Source organism: Terrapene carolina, unplaced genomic scaffold (assembly GCF_002925995.2).
Source record: "Terrapene carolina triunguis isolate 2854851 unplaced genomic scaffold, T_m_triunguis-2.0 Scaffold706, whole genome shotgun sequence".
In the NCBI taxonomy this organism is placed as follows: Eukaryota; Metazoa; Chordata; order Testudines; family Emydidae; genus Terrapene; species Terrapene triunguis.
The window spans coordinates 1,883,494-1,909,880 of record NW_020665057.1 but is presented as its reverse complement, the minus strand read 5'-3'; the positions used below and the strand labels follow the sequence as shown (position 1 = coordinate 1,909,880).

General features: G+C 46.0%; 1 protein-coding gene across 1 annotated transcript in view; it reads left to right on the top strand.

The window, feature by feature from the left end:
• Nucleotides 1–23,739, top strand: part of CENPE (centromere protein E) — a 76,291-nt gene extending 52,552 nt beyond the window's left edge. Inside the window, exons 31-42 of the mRNA XM_026659852.1 lie at nucleotides 91–291; nucleotides 382–528; nucleotides 11,620–11,832; nucleotides 13,251–13,460; nucleotides 14,132–14,341; nucleotides 16,309–16,530; nucleotides 17,383–17,586; nucleotides 19,020–19,132; nucleotides 19,625–19,722; nucleotides 20,737–20,899; nucleotides 21,408–21,667; nucleotides 22,992–23,739. Of these exons, the coding sequence (XP_026515637.1) occupies nucleotides 91–291; nucleotides 382–528; nucleotides 11,620–11,832; nucleotides 13,251–13,460; nucleotides 14,132–14,341; nucleotides 16,309–16,530; nucleotides 17,383–17,586; nucleotides 19,020–19,132; nucleotides 19,625–19,722; nucleotides 20,737–20,899; nucleotides 21,408–21,667; nucleotides 22,992–23,089 (2,139 nt within the window). The 3' untranslated portion in view covers nucleotides 23,090–23,739. The remainder of the gene's footprint in view (nucleotides 1–90; nucleotides 292–381; nucleotides 529–11,619; nucleotides 11,833–13,250; nucleotides 13,461–14,131; nucleotides 14,342–16,308; nucleotides 16,531–17,382; nucleotides 17,587–19,019; nucleotides 19,133–19,624; nucleotides 19,723–20,736; nucleotides 20,900–21,407; nucleotides 21,668–22,991) is intronic.
• Nucleotides 23,740–26,387: the final 2,648 nt, after the last annotated feature.

Here is a 26,387-nt window from a genome sequence, read left to right as displayed (position 1 = left end):
GGTATTTGACAAAATTGAGTGAATACTCTAATACTGAAAGTATACATAATTGGACCAATTCATAGTAATGTTGTTTAACTGTTTCTGTAGGTCAACCAGTTAACTGAGGCATTAAACAGTGTTTCGCATGAAAGACACCAGTTAGTGGCTGAAAGAACTAATCACTATCTCCAACTTCAAGAACAGATTTCATCAATTAATCAAGAGAAAGATGAGCTCCAACAAATACTTGAGGGTGTAAAGTCTGAGAGAGACCTGCTCAAGACTGAACTGCAAAAAAATATTGACATGGTTTGTGTCCCAAATACTATTAGATACTAATAGAAGTCATATTACTGTAAAATTAGAGTTTTACTTAATACTTGTGCATGTATTTTTCAGTGCACTGAAACAAATGCAAAACTTAAATGTGCTCTAGATGAATTGAAACAGAAGAATCTGAATGATGTGGCAGTTCAGGCAAACCAACCAGATGACACGAAACTGAGACATGCAGATAACATGAAAGCAAAAGCCTTGGAAGTAAAGGTAAATATCAGCTACATAGGTAACTGATGTGTGAAACTGTAGAACTGTTCATTCCCTGGTACAATTCTAGAGCAGTATCTTTGTCTATCTACAACATAATTAAGGTTAAGATTTTGTCACTTTTATTTTTAGTGAAAGTCACAGACAGGTCATGGACAATAAACAGAAATTCACAGGAGCCCATGACCTGTCTGACTTTACTAAAAATAACCAGAGGGTAGGGATCGGAGGGGCAATATGGCCACAGAGGGGGAAAAGGGATACGTGGCCCTGACTGCAGCCAGGGACAGTTGAAGCCAGAAGTCACAGAGGTCCAGTAAAGTTACTGAATCTGCGACTAAATTGTGTCCTTAAACATAATGTATAATTCTTCAAGTGTTTGCACATGTCCATTCCAATGTAAGTATGTGCATGCCTGAGTACAGTTGCTGGAATTATTTCCCCTAGTGATATCTGTCGGGTCAGCGCCAGTGCCGTCTGGTGCTGCACGCTCATAGCGCCAATATAAAGGGCCCTGCCGATCTACTCCTATCCGTTCCTTCTTACTGCCAGTGATAGTTGCTGGAACTCCTCATTGCTCAGGAAATTTTCTCCTAGTGACTCTTCTGTTTCTTTGGTGTAAATAGTTATCGTAGTTTAGTTTTGGATGCCCCCATGCTTAGTGGCGTCATCCACATCCCAGTGCCGGGGCATGTCTTGGTCACCGGGTTTCAAGTTCTGTGCTTCCTGTGGTAAGTCTGTGCCTTTTAGTGACCCGCACTCGAGTTGTGTCAAGTGCTTGGGGAAATCTCAGAGGAAAGACTGTTGCCAAATCTGCAGGAACTTCAAACTCCGCACCTAAAAGGACCAAGAAGCAAAACTGAAGGTCCTCCTCATGGGGGCAACCTTAAGACCTTCCTCAGAACCATACTTTGAGTTGGCATGGGTCAGGAATCACTGCACAGATCTTCTTCGGTGCCTAAGAAGCAGCACTGTAAACGCCAAGAGAAGAGCGATTGCTGGTTCCGAAGGTGAGCAGATGGGGACCAGGAGAGAGCCAGACTTCCTCCATGGCACTGCAACATCAGATGCATTCAGCTCCAGTGCCACTGCAAGCCCCACTGACACCAGCACAGGAGCCACCTCCTCCAGGCAGACAGCATTCTGGCCAGTTTGCAGTACCTTTGACTTCAGAGGCATTTGCAGCAGCCAGGGACCTACTTTCCCTACTGGTACCGGCATCCCCAGATTGTCAGGATTTGGCACCACTGGTGACACTGAGTGGCAAAGAGTTGTCGCCAGGATTTCACCCGGTACTGCGACTGCCATCTAGAGGAAAACCCCTGTTAGCAGTCTTATCAAGATCTTCCCTTCAACATTAACTGCCAGCACTAAAGGGAATGGCACCGCCTTGGTCTCTACACCGCAGTTCATCCTCTTCATCAGACTCTGAAGTGGGATCTTACCTCCCTCCCTCCCCTCCCCCCGTCACCACAGCTGCCCGTGATGCTCCCCAGGCCATTCCTATGGGACCGCAGCCCCAAGTACAGCGGTGGCTCCAAACATTTGGCCACCGAGTTATGGGGACCAGCACCTACGTAATGGCTGTTTTGGAACCATTGGTGGTTCACCTGCCACAGGGCACCAACCCCGGCCTCGTCCTACGTTCTCTTATTAGACCTCCATTTGAACCAACAGCAACATGCTCCTATGTTCACTTAGCTATAAAATAGCACTTCTTGTTGCACCTCTGCCCAACAGATCAGAGAAATTGGAGCCCTTATGGCATACCCTCCATACATAATTTTTCATAAAGACAAGTTACGCCATGCCCACATCCCAAAGTACCATCCTCTTTCCATCTTAATCAACCCGTTCACCTTCTTTGCTTCTTTCCAAAGCCTCACAGCAACCAACAGGAGGCAGCATTGCACACCTGGACTTCAGATGAGCATTAGCTTTATACCTGAACAGAACACATGCCATCACCCAGCAGGCTAGAGAAGAAGCCGGCTCTGGCCGTGCAGTCTTGCAGTCAGCTTGTCCTTGAACTCCAAACTCACCTCCTGTACAATTGCTTGGGAGTCTCCTACATTGGAATGGATATGTGCAAGCACTTGGAAAAAAACAACCCTTTTAATAACCTTTCTGTAACTGATTGTTCAAGATGTGTTGCACACGTCCATTCCAAAATGACCCTCCATCCCCACTTATCGGAGGCGGTCCATAAGAAGAAATTGAAGGGGAGCAGGTTGGCAGGGCCTTTTATACCAGCACTATGTGTGCATGGCACCAGAAGGTGCTGGAGCCAACGGATACCACTAAGGGAAAATATTTTGGCAACTGTGATCGGGGTGCGCACACAGCTATGTTGGAGTGGACATATGCAACACATTTTGAACCATTACAGAAAGGTTAGTAACCAGTTTATCCTAAGTGATTTTAAATTGTCCTTTTTAGCAGGGTTTTTAGCCTTATAAAAATATTGAGGTGGGGTATGTGTGTCCTAAAATGAAGTGGTTAAAAGCTCACAAATCATTTGGGGACACGGTGGTAACAGCTTGTCTGCGGTTAATGTGAGAGACTCTTGAATTGAACTTTGCAATTAAAATGTCTGACCTTAATTATGGGAACAAAACTGTTTCATAATGTTTTTTACTGAAAAGTTGATATACAAGCACTCTTACTTTGATGTTTTGTAAAACTCATAGCTTTATTTAAAAAGCTGTATTTAATTAAGCCTTTCTCCTTTCAAAACAGAATAATCTAATCTCTGTAAAACCTTGCTAGTGAGAGGAGCATTTGTACAAAACCTTGGACAGATTCTGGGGTGTTGCTGATCTGCATAGATCAGGGGTGCGAAGATGCATGGCTTATGTGGCTTACAGCTTACCTTTGTACTTCCCTGATTCTGCTGCAACTGTGCGCAGGGTTAATCTGAACTACGTTAGAGAGACGTAAAGGGCTTCTCCAATTTACACCATGTTTCAAACACCCACATGCTATTGGTACCTGACCTTGCTTGAAACAGTTGAGTTCTAGTGAAGATGCTGTCATGTTATTGATTTCTGTTCCTTCCAGTACCATTCTTAATGCAGCTCAACAATCCCACCTGCTGGCCAGCCATGTGTCAGATGGTTTGGTTTTAGCAGTAGCACTCAGACAATTCCTTAAACTGCCGTAGAACTGGCTTATGTAAAACATGTATCTGACATAGATAATGTTCAAAAACTTGAATGTGTACATGCAAGATGGTGCACATTGGAAGGAATAATTTGAACTACTCATGCACTCGTGATGTTTTTTCCTCAGATGTCAGTTAATTTACACCTGGGCAAAATTGTGGACAGCTCAATGAAGACTTCTCCTTTTTTGGCTGTTGCTGCACGTTAACATAATTTTAGGTTCTGTAAGGAACAGAATGATATATACTGAAAATTTTAGAACACATCACATAAATCAGTGGTACGAACTCTCATTGGAATACTTCATGTTCATTCTTCTTCGAGTGATTGCTCCTGTGTATTCCACAGTAGGTGTCCCTGGTCACCACGTGCACTGGTGCCGGAAGTTTTTCCCTTAGCAGTACCCGTACTGGGGGAGCACCGCGGCGACCCCTGGAGTGGCTCCTGTATATTGCGCTAGAAGGGGAGCTACGGGCTCCCCCCACCCTTAGTTCCTTCTTGCTGCCAGTAAAGGTAGTCGGAATTTTTGTGCTCCAGCTCTGCTGCAGCCCTTCTTCTCGACCTTAGTGGTACCGTTGTAGATTGTTCTTCAGTGACTAGAGCGGGCTCGGGGCATGCCCTGTGCCCCAGGCTTCAAGTCGTGCGACTCCTGTCGCTGTTCTATGCCCAGGAGTGACCCTCACGCTGAGTGTCTTCGCTGCCTGGGTGAGACTCACATCAGCGACTGTTGAAAGATCTGCAGGTCGTTCAAGCCAAGAACCAAAAAGGAGAGAGACTTCGAGCTCTCCTGATGGAGGCGGCATTGACGCCGGTGCGCAGATCGGACTCGGCGCTGGCCGCCGCATCGTCGGTACGTAGCGAGGCCCCTTCGACCAGTCGGCGCTGCTCTCCCGCCAAAAAGCAAGGGAAGAGCTCGGCCTCGCAACGCCGCCGCGATAAGGACAAGGGGGAGGCTGGGCAGCCCTCGATCCCCCCCGGCTCTAAGGCTCCAACTCGTGTGGAGCGGAGCAGCCCAGTACCGTCGACCCAGGCATCCCCACCGGTACGGATGCCAGAGGCGGTGCAGGCTGCGAAGGACATTATGTCCCTGCCCGTCCCGAGCTCGCAATCGGGCACGGGCCCTAGATCACGAGGCAAGCTCCCTTTGGGTGCCCACCAGACCTCTCCGAGCAGCCGCAGTTCCCGCTCCGAAGATCGCTCGCCGCACTGCTCGGCGCGCAGCGGCCGCTCTTCCGACAGCTCCCGGCCACCCTCGATGCCGGCCAGACCGTCCGGACCACCAGTGGGACGGGAGTCGCGGGGACTCTCCACGCCGCCTGCCACCGAGAGAGGCACCTGTTAGACGTGGGTAGCGGAGCCGCTCTCGACGGACAGACATCGCTGCTCCCGTTCCAGCTCCCGCTCGTCTAGGTGCCACGCCAGAGGCTCCCCTCTGGGTACCTTGCCGTCAGGGCACCGAGCGTTGTGTCGCCGTCACGCGTACCGAAGCAGTTCGTCGCGTGGGTACCGTTCATCGTCGTCGAGATCCCGGTCCCGAGGGAGATGCTGCCACAGACTCCGCTCCTGCCGCTCCCGTGGCACCGAGCGTTCTTCGGCGGCCTCAGCACACGTCCACCCACTCTCAGCACGCGCCGTTCCGTCGGGGCACATATTGCCATCCCGTGCTCAGGCAAGGGACTCCGTGGCAAGGACAGTGGTGCCATTGGTGGCCATCGGTGCCAGCCCAAGCGGAGGCCCGTTCGGTCGCCGGAGCGTCCTGGGCTCCATCGGCCTCCTCTGGCCGCCCACAAGACAAGTCGGCAGGTCACGAGTCGGCGGACCCGCGCCAGGACTCTGACCTCGGTATCGACACCCCGGCACCGACCAAGGCGCCTGGCTCCTTACGGACCCTCTCTCTGGTACCGGATGACACCAGAGCGGCGCCTCCGCCATCGGTCCTGCAGGAGGACTTCAAGGCACACCAAGACCTGCTAAAGCGGGTGGCTTCCAACCTCCAGCTGCAGGCCGAGGAGATCGAGGGTCCGTCCGATTCCCTCTTTAACGTCCTGTCTCCCTCGGCACCAGGCCGCATGGCCCTGCCTCTGCACCAGGGTATTGCCAACATTTCAAACTCCTTGTGGCAAACTCCTGCCTCCTTGACCCCAATCTCTAAAAAGGCTGAAAGGAAATACTTTGTGCCGGCGAAGGACCATGAATACCTGTATTCACACCCGGCACCGAACTCGCTCGTTGTGGAATCGGTAAACCACAGAGAGCGTCATGGCCAGCCTGCGCCCACCCCAAAAAACAAAGACGCCAGGAGACTGGACTCCTTTCGCAGAAAATTTTATTCGTCGGCTAGCTTCCAGCTTCGCGTAGCCAACCACCAGGCCTTACTGAACAGGTACGACTTCAACCTGTGGGAGTCCCTGCCTAAATTTGAGCCCCTCCTCTCGGACCGGGACAGGAAGGACTTCAAGGCCCTGGTGGAAGAGGGGTCGGCGGTGGCAAAAGCGGCCCTGCAAGCGGCGTCCGATGCGGCGGACACGGTGGCCCACTCGATGGCTTCCGCAATCACCATCCGCAGGGTGTCGTGGCTCTTGTTGTCCAGGCTGTCAACGGAGGCACAATCACTGATGCAGGACCTCCTGTTCGATGGCAAGGCGCTCTTCGTGGACCAGACGGACGTCAGGCTGCATGGGATGAAAGATTCTCGCACCACCTTGCAGACCTTGGTCCTCTATGTCCCTCCGGCTAAGGACAAGGCCAAATCACTTCCGGCGGCTCAGCCTGCGAGGAGCAGATATGAGCCCCTGTACAAAAGGCCCAGAGACCAGAAGCGTCGGTCTCAGAGGCAGTCCCGCTCTGCCCCGCAGCCTGGTCCCTCTAAGGGCAAGAGGCAGGGGAAGAGGCAGTTTTGACTATCTGCAGGGGGGCACCGGGCCTGTTGCCAGTGAGACCCCCTGATTAATAAAGTTTGTATTCTGCAACCGATTGTTTGCCTTCCTCAGGGCGTGGTCCCGCATAACTTCGGACCAATGTGTCCTCAGTACTATCTCCAAGGGCTACGTGTTGCAGTTCACCTCACCCCCGTCAAATCACCCACCATCCACAATGGCCCCCGGGGGACTCCTGCGTCAGGAGGTGGACCGGTTGCTCCACCTAGGGGCGGTGGAAAGGGTACCGGTTCCGTTCCAGGGCAAAGGGTTCTACTCCCGGTACTTCCTGATCCCGAAGGTGAAAGGGGGTCTCAGGCCTATTCTGGACCTGCGCAACCTGAATAGGTTTCTAACCCGTTCCAAGTTCCGCATGGTGTCCCTGGCCTCTATTATCCCCTCCCTGGACCTGGGGGACTGGTACGCAGCCCTGGATCTCCAGGATGCGTACTTTCATGTCCATATTTTCGAGGGACACAGACACTTCCTCCGATTCATGTTGGGGATAGACCACTACCAATTCACGGTCCTCCCCTTTGGCCTATCCACGGCTCCTAGGGTTTTCACGAAATGTATGTCTGTGGTGGCGACCTACCTCAGGTGGGAGGGTGTACAAATCTTCCCTTACCTGGACAACTGGCTCCTCAAGGGGGAGTCCCGTTTCAAAGTGGAGTCCCACGTAGAGCTGCTCCTCTCGACATGCGCCGATCTAGGCCTGGTCGTGAACGAGACCAAATCAACGTTAGTGCCCGTTCAGCGCATAGAGTTCATTGGGGCCCTTCTGGACTCCTCCAGGGCCACAGCCTCTCTTCCCCTGGACAGGTTCAAGACCCTAAGGGATCTCATTGCCTCGGTCACAGCCTTCCCGGTGACCACGGCGAGGGCGTGTCTTCGGATTCTGGGACACATGGCGGCGTACACTTACGTGGTCCGCCATGCCAGGCTCCATATGAGGCCCCTCCAATTATGGCTGGCCTCCCAGTTCTCCCAAGCTCAGGACAGTCTGGACAAGGTTCTCACGGTCCCGTCCCCGATACTCACTTCCCTCCTATGGTGATCCTGCCCGAGCAATATGTTGCAAGGGGTTCCCTTCACGGAGGCCAACCTGTCCATAGACCTGATGTCTGATGCTTCGGACCTGGGCTGGGGAGCCCGCATGGGGGACGTGCAAACCCAGGGAACATGGTCGGCCCCAGACTTGCCCCTTCACATGAACATCAAGGAGCTCAAGGCGGTTCGGTTGGCGTGCGTGGCGTTCCTCACGCACCTCCGCGGCAAGGTGGTCAGAGTCCTCACGGACAACACCACCGACATGTACTATATCAACAGGCAAGGCGGGACTCGCTCCCTAGCCCTCTGCCGGGAAGCCCTAAACCTATGGGAGTTCTGTATAGCCCATGATATCTCCCTGAGGGCGGCTCACCTCCCAGGCGTCTGCAATACGCAAGCGGACCACCTCAGCAGGGTCTTCTCCCCCCAGTACGAGTGGTCACTCCACTCAGAGGTCGCTCACTGGCTCTTCCAGGTGGGGAGCTCCCCAGATCGACCTGTTTGCAACTCGTCAGAACCGACGTTGCCCCCGGTTCTGCTCCAGGGGAGGAGTAGGGGAAGGCGCGATCTCCGATGCGTTCCTCCTGAGCTGGTTGGGCCAGCTCCTCTATGCCTTTCCCCCATTCCCCCTCATCGCCAAGATCCTTCAGAAGGTGAAAGTGGACAAGGCGAAAGTCATTCTCATAGCCCCGGCGTGGGCCTGCCAGCACTGGTATGGGCCCCTCCTATGCCGCTTAGCGCCCCCCCCCCCCCAAGGGCGCTGCCGCTCTGCCTGGACCTCCTCTCCCAGGACGGGGGGCGCCTCCTCTATCCCAATCTGGCAGCGCTTCACCTGACAGCGTGGCTGCTCCGTGGCTGAATGAGGAGGAGAATCAGTGTTGGGAGCAGGTAAGGCGAGTCCTCCTGGAAAGCAGGAAGCCGTCCACGCGTCGGACGTACGTGGGGAAGTGGTCCAGGTTTGCCAGGTGGGCGAGTGAGTGGCGAGTGTCCCCTTCCGCTGCACCTCTCCAGTTTATCCTGGACTACCTCTTATCCCTTAGGGCCCAGGGACTGGCACCTGCCTCAGTCAGGGTGCACCTGGCAGCCATATCGGCCTTTCACCCGCCAGTGCAAGGCCACTCGGTCTTCTCCCACTTGATGACCTCCCGTTTCCTGAAGGTCCTTGACCGTTCATTCCCGTACGCTAGGCCCCCTGTGCCGCAATGGGACCTCAACCTGGTCCTGTCCCATCTCACGGGACCCACCTTTGAACCCCTGGCCACGTGTTCCTGGTCGCACCTCTCGTGGATGATGGCCTTCCTAGTGGCGATCATGTCGGCCCGACGTGTCTCGGAGCTCAGGGCCTTAACCTCAGAACCCCCCTATACAGTTTTCCATAGGGATAAAGTCCAGCTCCACCCACACCCGACGTTCCTCCCGAAGGTGGTCTCCGCCTTCCATATGGAGCAGATCATCTTCCTCCCCGTGCTCTGTCCTAAGCCCCACTCCTCTAACGAGGAACGCCGCCTCCACACGCTCGATGTGCGTAGGGCGTTGGCTTTTTATCTGGATCGGACTAAGCCGTTCCGGAAATCCTCTCAACTCTTCATTGCCTTGGCCGAGCAGGCTAAGGGGCAACCCATCTCCACCCAGTGGCTTTCCCGCTGGATCACCTCGTGCATACGCACGTGTTATGATTTGGCAGGGATTCCCCCGCCACCGATTGTAAGGGCACACTCTATGAGGGCTCAGGCCTCGTCAGCTGCCTACGTCGCCCATGTCCCCATCCAGGACATTTGTAGGGCGGCCACGTGGGCCTCAGTTGACACATTTACTTCGCATTATGCGATCGTCTCCCAGTCCAGGGATGATGCCGGGTTTGGCAGGGCGGTACTTCGTCCCGAACCATCGTGAACTCCTACCCACCTCCAACAGATACTGCTTGGAATCACCTACTGTGGAATACACAGGAGCAATCACTCAAAGAAGAAAGGACAGTTACCTGTTCCGTAACTGGCGTTCTTCGAGATGTGTTGCTCCTGTCTATTCCACACGCCACCCTCCTTCCCCTCTGTTGGAGTTGTCCGGCAAGAAGGAACTGAGGGTGGGGGGAGCACGCAGCCCCCTTTATGGCGCGATATGTCGGCGCCACTCCAGGGGTCGCAGCGGTGCTCCCCCACTACGGATGCTGCTAAGGGAAAAACTTTTGCCACTGGTGCACGTGGCGAGCACGCACACCTACTGTGGAATAGACAAGAGCAACACATCTCGAAGAACGCCCATTACGGAACAGGTAACTGTCCTTTTTTGGTCACCCCATCTCTCAAAAAGATACAATAGAAACAAGAGCCTAAACAGGTAATGAGAATGAGGAATGGAAAAGGTTCCATATGATTTAGCTGGGGATTGGTCCTACTTTGAGCAGGGGGTTGGACTAGATGACCTCCTGAGGTCCCTTCCAACCCTGATATTCTATGATTCCAAGAGAGTGAGAATGAAAGACTGATGAATAAAATGGTCCAGAGAGAGAGAGAGAGAGAGAGAGAATAACAAATTATATAAATAAAGTAAACTTGGGTACTTCTATTCATCCTTTTTCATAATACAAGAACAAGGGAACATTCAATGAAACTGAAATACAATCAATTTATAACTGATGAGGAAAATAGTAATTGCCATACTGGGTTAGACCATTGGTCTAGCTCAGGGGTTGCGAGGTTATTACATGGGAGTCGTGAGCTATCAGCCTCCACTCCAAATCCTGCTTTGACTTCAGCATTTATAATGGTGTTAAATATATAAAAAGTGTTTTTAATTTATAGGGGGGGTCGCACTCAGAGGCTTGCTATGTGAAAGGGGTCACCAGTACAAAAGTTTGAGAACCACTGGTCTAGCTAGTCCAGGACCCTGACTGACAGTCTCCAACTGTTTTGAGGAAAGGATAAGAAAGCTTGTGGTAGGTAGTTATTGAATAACCTGACCAATGGGAGAAGCTTCTTCCTAACATCCATGTCCTGAAGACTTTTTTGTTCACTTTCTTGAATGTTGGTAATTTTTTAACTATTACAACACTGGATATCTGATATCAGTATTGGTATACATACAACCTCTTTTTTGGTAAAATTAACACTACACATAATTAGCCTGTGCAATTCATTTCCACAAAATGTCATTGGAGCCAGGAGTTCATTAGTAGTCAAAGGGTTGGATGTTCGTATGGTTAGTGCAAACATCCAGTGTTTTTTGTTTTAAAGATTTGAAAGGGAAATATCCTTCATGCTTTGACGTAACACAACATCTAACTAATAGGGATTAGGAAGAAACTTCCCTATGGGCAAGTTATTTCATAAGTGCCTGCTTTAGGGTTTCTTGCACATACCTCTGAAGTGTCTGGCACTAGCGATGTTAGACACAGGGTAATGGTCTAATATGGCAATTCCTGTGTTTTCTCTGGGGGATTGAAGTATTGGGGAATCTAACCTCTTGTTTAAATGTAACTTATTGTAACCAGAGACAAGGAAGGAGACAATACCAGTTAACAAACTTTGATTCAGTGCACTTTCTTGAAATGTTCACTGTGTCCTGAAAAATACATTGAACATATTTGATGGTTCAGTGTGTGGGGAGGAGTGGGCGTGAGCAGAGGTATGAAGTTCCTTGCGTCTAAGTCATGGAAACAACTTGAGCTCATTTGAAAGCATATAATTGAGTCTGGGGCTCTGGCTCTTTTGAAGAGTTACCAAACTCTCTGCCTTTGTACTGTCTGACCTAATTTGCATCCCATTTCCTTCTGTGGTGAGTAGTGATTGGAATCTTACTCCATAGTTATTTCTCTTAACATTATAAGACCAATAAATTCCCTAGAGAACACCTGGAGTTTGATGGGCTGTTAAAGCTTTATCCAATCATTGATCACTTTGTAAAATATTCTTCAAGGATGCTTTATTCTTTATTGTGGCTGATTCCATTTCTCCTTATCTCAGGGGCTTCTGGAGAAATTCCTAATGATGGAAAAGAAATATGAGTGTCTCACTACAGTGTCTCTAAATCTGAAAAGTGAACTCAGCAGTCAGCAAGCACTAATAGCTGGGATGCTGACACACCTTTCACCTGAACAGGCTAAACAAGTCAAAAGGCTTCAAACTGAAAATGAGAAAATAAGCAATCATCTCCAGAGCTTGTTGAACAAACTTAAGGTACAAGTTTCAAATAGTAGTTGTGTGGAGGGCTTCATGTAGCTCTGCTTTTACATTATAGCCAACATACTAACACAAGTTCTCATGGAGCACTCTGGTTGTGAAGAAATCCCTAACTAATATGCAGTGTTGCTGTTGAGCTTCATTCCTGAACCTGTCCTGCTGTATGCAGTTATTGCAGAACATATATAGGGGGTGCAATGTAAACTGATATGTAATTGCTGCATAAGCCCTATATAATGGGGCCAATTAAGGACTATAGAATTGGCCTTAAACTCTGAATATAGTTCAGCTACTTTGAATAGTCTAATACCCTTAACATTTCTTTAAAAAGTTGTAACTGGTCAAAGAAAACTTGATCTGTATGCTAGATGCTCCTGAAGTAGAATTGTGGATCGTTATGTAAACCTCTTCAAAATACAGGTTGCTTTCATAGCATAGCCTTGTCCCATGGCAGGTGTTGATTTGAGACCTTTATTGGGTAGCTTTAACGTTTCTGGATACTTGCAACCCTCACCCATCTTGCACTTGAGTGATTGACTGCATTCATTCTTAATCACTTAAAATGAAAAGGAATGGGGGAAGGAGAGGAGGTCTACCATCTGAGTAGATCAGGTTCTATCATGTAAATAGGTACAGTAAATGTAGTTTAACATGTTAATTCGCTTCTGGGTCTTTATAGTCGTGATTCCAGGCAATTTTCTGTTACTGGTGACAGTAATTCAAAAAAAAACAAAACCTTCACTAGGCCTGAGACTGTACAGCTGTCACTTTTTGTAAATGTTTGTTAGCTAAGAAATTAAACAAATGTTCCATAGAGTCTGATCTCATAACTTCACATCAGCATTTGCATTTTTGGAGTCGTATGTTTAAGTTCTTGTTAACTGTTCATAATAATTGTTGGTCCTTTTTCCCTTTTATAGTCTTCCTTCGTTTATTTGCTTTGGGGGCACTTTTGTGTGTATGTAATAGTTTCAGCCATTTAAAAAATAAACTTTAAACCTGGCAGATCAGATTATGGCCATACTAGATGTCATAAAATGAATACATCAGATTTTCACTTGATTACATTGGTGTGAATCTAGAGTAACTCCTCTGAAATCAAGGTATTTTAATTTGCCTGGGTCCAAATTCTGCTCTTGGTTTGATTGCAAGCTATGTAGTATATGTTCCCACCACTAGTTTAGTATCTTAGTCAGTCTAGTCCAAATGCCCTTAACCCTTTGAGCTTTTCGAGAGCTATGAAAAATATATTCTTTACAAACATAATGTGGAAATAATTGAGATGAGGGTTTTTTACTAGGCCTTTTACTATACATTGCTTTTAAAATTTTTGCATATGCATGAAGTGCTACACAGCTGTCTAGAATCTTATCTAGATGCAAGGTATCCTTTAATGATCTTTTCATATTCAACAGTTTCTGTTCAGCCGTGTTTGCCAGAAGAAGGCAGAACACTATACTACCATTAACAACCATGAAATGGATTTGCTTGATGAGAAGAGAAAACAGAATGAGCTACTGTCTCAGATTCGGTGTCTCAAGAAAACTTGTTTGAAACAGGATGAAACAGCTTACCAAGAGTTAAACATCCATGAATTGCAGCAGAAGTTGGACCTCCACATCGAGGTAGCACTCAGTATACTGTTTGACTGAAATAAATGTCAATATTTATATTTTGGGAAATATCACAACATGGATGTGCTACTTCACTGTGGAGTTGCTTTTATTTGCAGGTGACTCGTACTTTAGTAAGCTATAGGAAAATAATTGACACTAACCTTCACTTTTAAATATAATTCATCTCTTTTATCTTAATTTTCTGATCTGATCAGAATTAAATTTGCAATTTATTTATGAAGTGACACACTAAGTGAGCTTATATGCAAGATATTCAGCCTGGGGATCTCTATATGTTGGTCTTGTAAAGCACCTACAACTCCATTTGTAAAAATCTCTTGCTTGATTATTTTAAATAATATATATATACCGTTTAACTGCACAAGTGTGCCATTAAGTTAAGGATTTTTTTTTTATGCTATTAACAAAGGGGGTCGAATGTAAAATAAACTTTGAATCTATACTTCAAATATAGAGTAACTAGAAGCTAAGAAATATTCCATATACAACATTATAGTGTAAGATATAGCAAATACAGTGTTTACTAACAATTTTTTAAAAAATTACTATAACAATATTGCAAGTAAAGTTATTTGAACCATTCAGTTGCTGAAAACTAGTGTAGTGCAATCAAATTGGTAAATCGCTTGTTTTCATTTTTTTTTTTTTTTTAAATGCAGCACATTCTCAGAGACATGTCAGAAATAGAAACTGAGCTTCTCAGCATAGAGGCTGAGTTACAACAGGAAGAGAGTGCTAGAAAAGAAGCAATGCAGTTTTTGGAAACATGTTCAGGAAATTATTGTGATGTAGAAAAAATTAAAGATGGAATAAAGCAAGACAATGAGAGGCTTTTACGAATGATTAAATTCTGGACACCTAAAGTCAAGGTAAAAGTTCCTGCTATAACAGTACATCATTCAACTTCTCTTTTAACATAGCTCTGAAATCTATAAACCGACCAGATATTTTTTTTCTGTGAGTATTCTTGTGTTAACAAGTATTTGTATATTGTGTATAGGCAAAGCATCTAATTTCCGGTAGTATCTTCATATTGTACTAAGCTGTAAAGTGAAGCTCTACTTAGAAGTTTTACAGGGTTTTTGTTTCTTGCTTTCGGCTTTTCTCACACATCTAAAAGTGGTGCCCTCTGCAAGTTCTTGGTCTATACTGACCTTCAGGCCAGATGGAGCCCTAAAGATTTTTCATTCAGAAAATTTTTTTCTCCCCTGCCTCCCATGAACTTTCTTCTCTCAGTTTCTGTGCTTTTTACTCTGTAATTGGGGTGGGGAAGGGTATTTTTAAAAAAAGTCTGTAATAGTCAGTGCTCAGAGCACGAGTTGTTCCTTAAGACCAGACACCTCTACGTACCAGAGATGTTTCCATAGCTATGCACTATAGCTCCTAAATGGGGCTTACAGCAGCGATACTACCAATTCTCTGTTGGAGCTAGTCTGCTGAAGACTTTTGTCAGACCATGATGACTTCTATCTGAAACTATAACTGACTTTGTGTCTTAAACTTAAACAGCATGAAAAGATGTTCTATAACAGGGTGGCCAACCTGTGACTCCGGAGCCACGTGCGGCTATTCAGAAGTTTAATATGCGGCTCCCTGTATAGGCACCAACTCCGGGGCTGAAGCTACAGGTGCCAACTTTCCAATGTGCCAGGGGGTGCTCACTGCTCAACCGCTGGCTCTGTCAAGGCCCTGCCCCCACTCCACCCCTTCCTGCCCCCTTTCCTGAACCTGCCGTGCCCTTGCTCCTCCCCCAAGCCACGAAACAGCTGATCAGGAGGTGCAGGGCAGGAGGGGGAGGCGCAGATCGGCGGGGCTGCTGGTGGGCTGGGGGAGGGGGGGAGCTGATGGGGGGGCTGCTGATGTATTACTGTGGCTCTTTGGCAATGTACATTGGTAAATTCTGGCTCCTTCTCAGGTTCAGGTTGGCCACCCTTGTTCTATAAGTTGCGGTCCAATGTAACACTATACTCTATATAGGAGCCAAACGAAAATGAACTTACACGTAAAGCTATTCCATCTAAATGACAGTTGCATTTAGAAATATGCATTCTGTATTAAATGTCATGGTTTAATATGGCTGAGACTTAAAATCTCCAGAGATTTAAGACAGTTTAGCTACATGTAATAATTCATATGCATTTTACAGGAATAAGTATAGTTTACAGGTCATATGATTAGGGGGAGGCAAAATCTTGGCTCATTTAAGGGCCTGACCCAAAGCCCATTGGAAATTCAGGGAAAAGTCGCCTACTGAAGTCGTGCATGACCAGTGTGCATACATGTGACTTTGCTTGCACAGCTTTAGGGCTTGATCCAGTCACTTCTGTTTCTTCAAACTCTTCACCTAGGATACTATTTTCTTGTTTCTCCAACACTACTTCAAGACTTGATACAATAATCTGGTAAAACTTTGTTAATTTTTTTCTCTTTTCCATACCTTTCCTACCCTAAAAAACTCAAACTATGTTAGTGGGAGTAAAAGTTTAAGGACAGGAAGTTCTGGGTTCTTCCCCGCCACTCTAAATTTTTAAGGTTCTTGAAGAGAATCATCCGAATCTGGAAGTCCAATTTGTACCTCAGGAAGGTCTTCAGGACTGGCTCCCATCTTGTATATTAGAAATTAATATATTCTAAATGCATACATTTAACTGCTTTTCAAAGAGTCCGTTTCCTGCATAATTATTTTGCTATTTCCATACAAGTGGATGTACGTACTCTGACAAGTTAAATATTTGGGTTGGTTTCTTAGCATACATCTTTATGGTATTTTATTCGTGGCTGGATTCTAAAAGCTAATAGCTTTACAATTACATGCATGGCCTATTTAATTTTGCAGACACTCCTTCAAACTTCATCAGAGATGGATACCAGAACTGCCAACTATTGCAAGGACTCAGAAATTGAACTGAAACAAAGAAAAGGGAAAACTGAGGAGTTACTTGAGCAACTGAAGACAATTAAGGAACAGCTGGCACCTTGTGGTGTTGCTAATCTTGCACTAGAAGAAGAAAACTATAGACTTTGTAACCAATTAAAAGCCACAGAACAAGATATAAAGGTATATAATCTGATATGTTAATCAATTTAAATCAGCAGACAGGCAAAACTACCTGTAAACGAAGCAGAGAAATTTCACAGGATACTTTAAACTGAGTTTAAAAAAAAAAACCTAAGAAAATAAGAGACTAGATAATTAATATAAAACTGTGCTATACACGCCACTGGCCCAGACTACACTTAACTTTTTTGTAGCTGTTTCATTATCCAAAAATAAATTAAAGCAGTCTTATTTAGAATGTGAAGAGGTTGACACTGTGGCTACAGGTTAGATTTACAATAGTGTATATGAATATGAACCAACTGAGAGCATTTCAAATGTGTTTAAATATTTTTAAAATATTGTGCCTAACAGTGCGAAGGCTGTAAGGCTACATGTGGTCATACAGTCTTTATGTGTGTTAGACTAGGGATTGGCACAGAACTCAGAACCAAAATTAAAGAATTAAATGTCCTTTATTTCAAAGAATAATTCAGAAAGGTCCTATTGGATCAGGACTGAACTGGGAAACTAGATAATCACATGGGTGATCCATCAGTTCATAAACTTTTAGTAGAAATGACTAGGTATTTGACTATAGTGAAGAAATGAAGATATCTGGTACATCTGCAAGAATCTTAAATGAGTGTGGGACAGTTGGGTAGCTGATAGGTTATAATCAGTTGTCAGATGCACTTGTTTTCTAAAGTTTTGAGCACGCCGGAATATCTGGGAAAATGTCATGCTGACAGCCCTGGAGACTGCAGAATGAGACGACATTTTATTTCCTTGGCCTCTAATACAGCTGACAAGCCTGTCAAATGTAGTTGTAATTGCTAGGATAACTTCTAATAACTGGATATTTTTCTCAAGATTATGAAAACAACAATCCAAAAGCTGAAAAATGCAGTAGATGAAGCAGGAAAAAATGTCAAGGAGAAGGAAGAAAGAATAGCCATGTTACAAACAGAGATTAAAATGAAAGCTGCTGCAAGTGAACTTAACCAACTTCAGGCTAAATTAAATGAGACAGAGAAGTGTCTCAGAAATGCATTAACAGAGAAACAGACTTTCAAGGTATGTTTCATTGTAAAACTTCAGTTGTTTAAGCGAAATGTCACTCCTATTTTCCACTTGAGAGCTGGGAGGAAATCTGAGAAGGTTCTTGAAGGCCAACATGTGGAAGCCAATCTGTTGCACTATATGGTATTGAAGTGATGCATTCTTTTCCTATGGTTTAGCCTGTATCTTCAGACATTTTTGGTGCAGCAACGAGTGACCAAGCTTGGAACCCAAGTTATACTCCATGGGGAATTTTGCGCCACTGCGCATGTGCAGTATTTATGTCCCCCACAGATTTATTTGCTTCCCCACAGAAAATGACTTTCTGATGGGAAGCAAATGGAGGCCACGAGCAGTCATGCAACCCTCCCCAGCAGTATGTTTCAGGTGTCCAGGGCAGCCGGCAAAGAGGTAAATCACTGTGGGGCAAGAGGCGGACTGGGGAAGACCCAGCTGGTGGCTCCTACCCTGCGCCGGGCTCAGCAGCTAGGCTGTGCTGGGGAGGATGGGACTTCCCCTGCACGGCACCCCCAGATTTCTTCCCTGGCTGCAGGAAGCTCTGCAAACTCTCTCTCCACCCCCGCTTCCTGCACTCATTCCTGTACAGGGAGCTGCTCCCCCATCCGCCCATCTCCTGTCCAGACCCCCTCATACCTAGACCCTCCCATGGAGCCTTCCCCTCCCCCTCGCACTCAAAACCTCTCCTGAGGAGCCCCACTCCCTCTGCACCTGGACCATCCCGACAAGCCACCCACACTCAGATCCCCCTGCTGAGCTCTATCCCCCTCACACCCAGACACTCCCCCTCCTCCCCCCCGCTGAGCCCTAACCACCTTCACCTGGACCCCCTTGAAAAGTCCCATTACCATTGCACTCAGAACCCCCCAACAAGCCCCTGTGCATCCAGATCCTTTCCACATCCAGAACCCCACTGAGCCACCTGCACCCAGATTGCCCTACACAGAACCCTCTTAACCCATATCTGGATCCCCCCCACACTAAGCCCCTCCACACTTGGATCCTGTCTTGCTGAGCCTGCCTGCCCACACCTGATGCACTTGGCACGGAGGGGCAGGGCCCTGGGGTGTTTCTGGGGCAGGCCCGGTCCTTGCACTGTGTCAGGGTTGGGTGTACACTCACTGCTGAGTCCATGTCCCCGGGGAGGGGAGGGAGCTGCACAGTGATCTCCCACCTCTGTGCAGACAGTGGCCTGTGCTCCCCAATGCCATGCTGGAGCCTCCACATTTATTTGACAAAATTTGCAGAATTTTAAAATATTGTGCGCTGAATTTTAATTTTTTGGCACAGAATGCCCTCAGGAATAAAGTTATATCATTAGAATAAGAGTATTGCCTCTGCAAGATGGTATTCAAATATCCCTAATTAACTTTAAGAGATCTAACTTTCTTATCACTAGATCTCCTCTTTTCTCCCACCCAACATATTAGGCGAAATTAGATAAAGGTGCCACATTATATAAAGAAGAAATTGATCATCTCAAAACTCAGTTGGTGAAAGCTGACATGGAAAGAATGAAGCAATCCAGAATTTTTGAACAGGAGTAAGTTTAAGTTTTTTACCGTACTATGCATCCTGTAATTTCCCAGTTATTTTTTTGGAAAGCATAAGATCTGAAGTTTAAAAGTAGTTTTTTATACAGGTTGTTTCAAACATCCTACCTAGACACTTCAGATATCTCCCAGGAATAGGTAGAAACTGCACTGAAAATGCAAACCTTATTGGATATTTGGTGCTCAAGCATGGTTTTGAAGAGAGCTCTGAGTGTCTTTAATCTACCCAGAAACTATAGAGCCATTTTGTCATAAGGGGTGGGGGGTGAGGGGCTGTGTAAATTAAATATTTTGTGTTTTCTTGGTGAAGAGTTCGAGTTTCTTAGCTCTGATATGTTTTGCTATTTTATCAGTATATTTGGATCCTGTTGCTGTTTGATTTCTCATTTGGAGAAGAACAGACAAATTAAAACTGCAAAATGTTGCAGAATTACACAATGGCAAACTGCTAAAATAGTGGCTTCCTCTTTTTCCTCATGCAGAATTGCTACTACAAAAGCTCTTGCAGAACACAAAGAGGAACAGTTAAGAAAATTAAAAGAAGAACTGAGAAGAGCACAGCAAGAACAAGATGTTACTGGTAAATAAAAAATACGTACAAGGGATTTTTTTTCACAATATCTATATAAACAAAACATAGAATTGAGGCTGTGGGTTGTACATAAAGCACTAGATAAAAAAATGTTAGTCTTTGGTCCACAGTTGGTTAAAGGAGGGACAGGACTTTCTTTGGGACATATGGTAGGTGAGGTGTAATGAGAAAGCTCTTCACACCCCACTCGTTAACTCTGGAAATCACAGTAATTTAGTGCTTAGAGTTCTTCCGTATGTGACTGCAGCAGTGACGAGGTATGAAAGTGCAGACCTTTAAATTTTTTTTTTTTTTTGCTTGTCATATCTGAAGGACGTGTCTGGCTATTTCTATAATTGGCCCTACACTTTCATCAAACACTCCTGGACAGAGTGGTACACAGTTCGTGGCAAGTTTGTATAGCTTTTGCAAAACTAGAGGCAAAAGGGAATCCTCACTATATCAAGATGTGAGACGGTGGGGCCTAGTAGACAGAGCACTGGGCTGTGACTTGAAAGACCTGGGTTCTGTTTCTGGCTTTGTTCACTGGGTTACTTTGAGCAAATCACTTCCTCTCTCTAGGCCTCAACTTACCCACCTGTAAAAGGGGAATAACAATTCTTTCCTCTTTTTGTAAAGTGCTTGAAGATCTATTACTGAATAATTCTATGAACTAGGTATTATGGTTATCTCTTCTAACCATAACTGATATAATATTACTGTATTTTGGATTTGTCAGTTAAATTTATTAGATCATCTGATTTACTAGAGAACCATTTGAATTTTATACTAGGTAACTGGCAGTCTGTGTGAATTCCTGTATAGAAAGGTTGAAGCTGTTGTAACCGTATTTGTAACCTGTACAGTGAACACTTAATCCCAAAAGGGAATTTTAATATAATTTTCTAGTCATAGAACACTACTTTATTTACTTTATGAAGGTCAACTTTACTTGATTTTTGTATTGTCCAAGATATAACAAATAATAGCTTCTAAGATATATTCAAATAATTTTTTCCCCAGTAATATCAGGAAAAGATGTTCCTCAGGAATCACATATACCCCTGACTTGTGGTGGTGGCAGTGGGATTGTGCAGAGCACACAAATGCTCATTTTAAAATCTGAACAAGCTAAATTACAGAAAGAAAACCTGCAGTTGAAGAAAAACAATGACCTTCTAGTAAGGTAAGTTTAAAAAGCTGATCATCAGAGTCTAAAATGTCGTTTCTGATTTAACTGCATACATTACTATACTTGCTGTTTGATTTATAACCAAACGCGGTAAGAGTTCATATTTCTGGGGAGAATCCTAGAAATGAGAAATTTTGAAAGATCCATTTGTTTGATGAACTTTCTTCTCTTTGTGGCCGGGGACTTGTGCCTTTCACACATCAGCAGTTTGAATCCGGATACCACCAGTGGTGACATTTTATCATTCAGTCTCTTCCTTACACCTTAGGAAAGGAGCTGGCTTCCCTTCTTAATATAAACTTGCTCACATGAGTTGGCAGTAATTGGTTATCTGTTCAGCAGTTTTGCAGCAGAAAGTTGAATGGGTATGGAGACTTAACTGCTTTGATTCTAGAGATTGTCCCTTGAAGTCAGGCTCAGGACACATTGATATGGCAGTGTGAGGGAACTTGTATTGTCATGCTTCCAGTAGTTTACACTTTTATCATTTTCTCCTTTTAAGCAATGAGCTTCAGCTAAAAGAAGAACTAACCAAATGGAAAGAGAGAGCACTAAAAATGAGAGCAGAATCCTGTAGAGACACCACTCAGGAAAAGATACAGAGGTCTCCAAGGAAGACCACATCTCGTTCAGTTAAAGAGCAAATGCCTTCTCCCTCCAAGGAAGTTTCTTCACGAGAAATCCTGCCTCTGGATTCACCAAACACACTGCCTCTGACTTGTCCAAATTTCTTTGATAATTCAAGCTTAGGCACACTTACAGGTGCGTAATGCAATACTGTTTCTGTTAGGAACACCTATTCAGTAGAACGTTAAAGGGTTGGCTAGCCAGACCTGTGAAAGGTCTAGTGTAAGTACACGCTACAGTTAATTCATATGTACTGGGGGGACTTGAATACCTCAACTGGGTGAGTATTCGAAAGATTGGGCTAGCTTTTATTGCAGTATAAACTGAATTTAGTGATTAGTAGTAAGGATGGACAAATGAAATATTGTGCAATTGTACAGTGGATATATTGGGTTCTGAAGGGGGGGGTGTATTTTTTATTTACATTATTTCATTTATGTAGTTTTAGTTCAGAAAGGTTTGGAAGGGGTGAATTCTAGACCTGGTTGGGATTTTTTTGGCTTAAACAGTTCTTTGTTGTAAACTGCTAGTTTGTTGAAATAGAAGAACCTCAATTTCCCATATCATAAGTAGTTCCCTAACAACTGGAATATTGGCTACCCTGGGGTAGGTGGCTCTCTTGTTTTTAGCCAGATGTTTCAAAAGGTCTGTATTTCATCCCAATCTAGAACAAAACCAGATGCCAAAACCTCAAAACTTTGCACAAAATGGCATTCTTGTCTTCTGGCCAGCCCAAGTGAATTCTCCAGCATTGGCCCTCCACCAATGCAGAGAGCTATGAGCTAGTTTCACCCGCGTGACTCTAGAGGCAGCATTTAAGCAAATTTCTGTCTCCAAGGCCTAACCTTTAGTTTCAAGAGCAAGTTTTGCACCCAAGCCACTAGTCTCTCCATCTCCAGTTGCAAAGATGGCAGCCTGGGCAATGTCTCCTTTCCCATTTCCCCTACCCTGCTTTGCTCTGCTCCTTTTCTTTCCTGCCTGTCTCCACAAACCTTGGTCTGCAAATAATGGCTTCTCTGCTCTTCTCCACCCAGCCACCTTTTGTGGGGGAAGCCTTTACTGGTGGCCTGCATTACATCTTAACAGCACCATTGCAGCCACTATTAGCTGTTTGAAAAACCATCAATACTCCCCAGCAGTGTGGTGAAGTACTAGGTCGCTGGAGCAAGTTTTGACATTGTCACCACTGTTCAGTGAGTGTGATCTAACTTGTTGCTGCCACTTCTGCCAGCAAATCTCCCAATGTCTGAGGTCCCCACACAATTCCATGTCCCAGCCCAACTGCTAAGATCAAAGAAGCGCCTTGTCTAGACTAGGATTTAAAGGTAGTGGTTGGATCATGTAGTCTAGCTCAATCTTTTAAACACCTTCTAAAAGTCTAGACAAGACAAAGCAATTGTACTCTAGCATGTGCTAAACTGGGAAAGTTACAAGTCTTTCTATTTTCTCTCTTACTTAGACATGCGACCTGCAGGAACAGAGCGTATAGAAGATCGCTTTAAGCACTTGTTTGGAGCGTCAGAAAAAGATAAAGCACCTGACTGCACAACCCAGTAAAGGTGCCTGTTATTGCTCACTGTCCTTGCTAGTGGATAAAGTCAGAGATTGCATATAGAGAAGACATGTGCTACAGAAGTAGCTGGTATGTTTTAACTGTAGCCAGTGGGAAGAAGCTTTCTTGGAGCAGGAACTAAGCAAGTAACTGGAAAAGCTGGAATACAAAAATGTGACAATAGTGTTGCCTGCATCCAGCTGATGGTCTCACCGTAGCAGTTCTGCATTGCTCCTCTTGTGATGGCAAAGATAACAAAGCCAGCCAGCTGAAGAGGAAATGAAAACTGGAATGGATCACAAATCAGAGAATCTCTACTGTGAAACTTATCAATGTTAAACTTTCCCATCTCACTCCTAAGACAACCCTCCCAAGGGCAATCAGTTTAATCTTGGAAGTCCATAAGGAAAGTGGAGAGAACTTTTTCTGCTACTCTTTTTCTAGTGTTCAGTGTTATTTCAAGTTTTATATGTGACTTTTCTAGGATGGGGAATAGCATTCTCATTCAACTTCATTTAACCAGTTTATATATAATATTCTATTTATGAGCTCACAATCAAGGCTGTGTTTTTAAAAAGTCTCTAATTCATATCTGCAGTGCACAGTTGATTTTGGTCTGAGTAATTTTACCTTTGTCAATAAAGATTGTTATATGCATATAGGCAGTCAAACTAGAATTGGTCATTGTACTATTGCCGTTTCTTGTTGTGTCATTGGGGGACGTGGCAGGAGGCTCCTGCCTACTGGTCATAGCTGAGTGATGGGGGGGGTCTCGCCTAGCAGCAAGTAAGGGGTTAATATACTCTAGCACACACCCTCCCCCTCAGGTTCTGCTGTGGGGCTTTATCAGGCAAATCCTCCCTCTCCCTCCCCGAAAAGAAATTGGTCTTCTTAATGTTTTTCCCAGCCCCGTGAAGGATTTCAAAGCTATAGGGCTGTAGCAAGACATACCATCTCATTAGCCTAGAGTTGGTGTCTTTCATGGTGTTCAGCCAACGTACTAGGGCATGGTCACCAGTTTGAAGGAGTTCCCCCACAGATAATAGCTCAGCGCATCCACAGCCCATTTCACCAGGAGGACTTCCTTTTTTATGACTGAGTAGGATGTCTCTCGTGGAAACAATTTCTTGCTGAGGTATACTGTGGGGTGCTCCTCCCCGTCAGTGTTCTGGGACAACACTGCACTCGGGACCACTTCTGAGGCATCCATCTGAAGAGTGAACTCAGGGGTGAAGTCCAGATGGGTGAGTACGGGTTCCTGGCTCAGCCTCTCCTTCACTTCCCAGAAGACCATTTCACAGGCTGCTGACCACGGGACCTTCTAGCGCTGTTCTTCACCAGGTCAGTTAGGGGCATTGCGATCATGGCAAATGCCGGGAAGAATCATCAATAGTACTCTGTGAGGCCAAACCTGGTGCACTTGCTGCTTGGTCGTAGAAACAACGCACTTTGCCTGGGCTTGTCCTTTGTCGACCAGGGGTCTTTGTTTTCCTCCTCCCACGCGGTAGCCCAGAGATGTCACCTCCTGCTGCCCCGGATGGCATTTGTCTGGGTTCGCCATCAACCCTGCCACCTTCAACATCTACAATACGGCCATGACATGTTTAAGATGGTCTTCCCAGTCCTGGCTGTAAATGATGTAGTCTATGTATGTTGCAGCGTACACCCCATGTGGCTGTAGTACCCAGTCCATTAGACGCTGGAAAGTCGCATCACTCCATGTAGGCTGAAGGGCATCATTATAAATTGGTACAGCCTCCAGGGTGTGAAGAATGCAGTTTTCTTCCATGCTTTGTTTGTTGGGGGGACCTGCCAGTAGCCCTTGGTTTGCTCTAGGATGGAAAGGTAATTGGCAGACCCCCGCCGGTCAAGCAGCTCATTGACCCATGTTTTTGCCCATTTAAAAAAAATACAGGCAACCTTTTATTTTGAGAAACTCCAGCATCCCCATGCTTTGGAGCAAGGAGTTGAAATTTGGTAGGGGTGGCCTATGTACCAGGGATGTGCCTTTTGCCATCCATATGATGATCTGCCCAAATTTGGCCAAGTTAAGAGTCTGAAAAACTGCAATTTGCACGTGTTCCGTAGAGACTTGCTAGGGCTTCACAACTTTATTTTCCCAAAGATTTCATGTACTGTGTATGTTGTAGTCTGGGGCTGAGCAGGACTCCCCCTGCATTTGGAGTTCTGGGCCATGCTGGGTCCAGAACTGAGCAGGGAGCCTCTCTCTCCTGTGCTTTCAGTACTCCCACTTCTGGGCTCAGGCAGAATGGAGGAGAAAGCCACCTGAATCGAATGCAGAGGGGGCAACGGTGGAATCTGCATGGGCAGGGTGAGTAGTGTGACGAGCCTGGAGAGGAACAGACTGAGATAGGCAGTGGGTGACTGGGACAGGCTGGGCAAGTTGACTGGGGATTAGGGGGCCAGGAGATAGGGGAAACATCTGATCAGGAGCCGGAGTGCAGGAGGAAGAGAACTGGAATTGGATGTGCAGAGTGGGACATGGAGTTAGGCTGGGGGGGGCATACTGAAATTGGACATGGACCCCAAAAGAGATCCAGGAGTTAGTGGGGATGTGAGTTGAGGGAATCAAGAGGGCAGGGAGAAAAGAAACAAGCTTGGCTCAGGAGCAGGGAATAGTTGGGCAAGGATACTGTCAGGGAGTACAGGGGATGAGATTTGGATTGGCTGGCAAGGACACTAGGGACAAGGAGCTGGGGAGTAAGGTTGGAAACAACAGAGTGAGATGAAGGGGGGAAGACAATGCAAGGAGTCTGGGACTGAGATGAGAAGTCTGAAGAATGGAGACTTGGAATGGATAAGTGAGGAGAATGAGACTGGGACAAGGAGCCAGGACAGGGAAGAGAAGGACAGGGGCAAAAGAATCTGTACACACTATTACTCCCTTCCAGAGTCTGGAATGGAACCCACATGCTTGAGTCTTGCTGTTCCTCTGCTTCCATAAATGGCTGTGAAACCCTCTGGTAAAGTGTCTCATCCCCTCCAGTGCTGGTCCACGTAGAGGATGGCAACTTACTACTGTTATCAGTTACTCCATTAGCTCCCGTAGCAGGTTCCAATCCTGCGGATGAATCACAGCTCAATGTGATGCCACGTGCTGGAATTTGTTTTTTCAATTTGCTTTTTTTTTAAAAACCTAGGACATTACACATACAAAGCTACATTAAAAGGCCATTATTGAGGTTGCAGACTGAAGTAATAACTTAGGAAATGCCAGTATGAGCACCCATGTGAGGGCTCAACCAGGAGCATGATGCCCAAGGAGGAGAGAACCCCTCATAA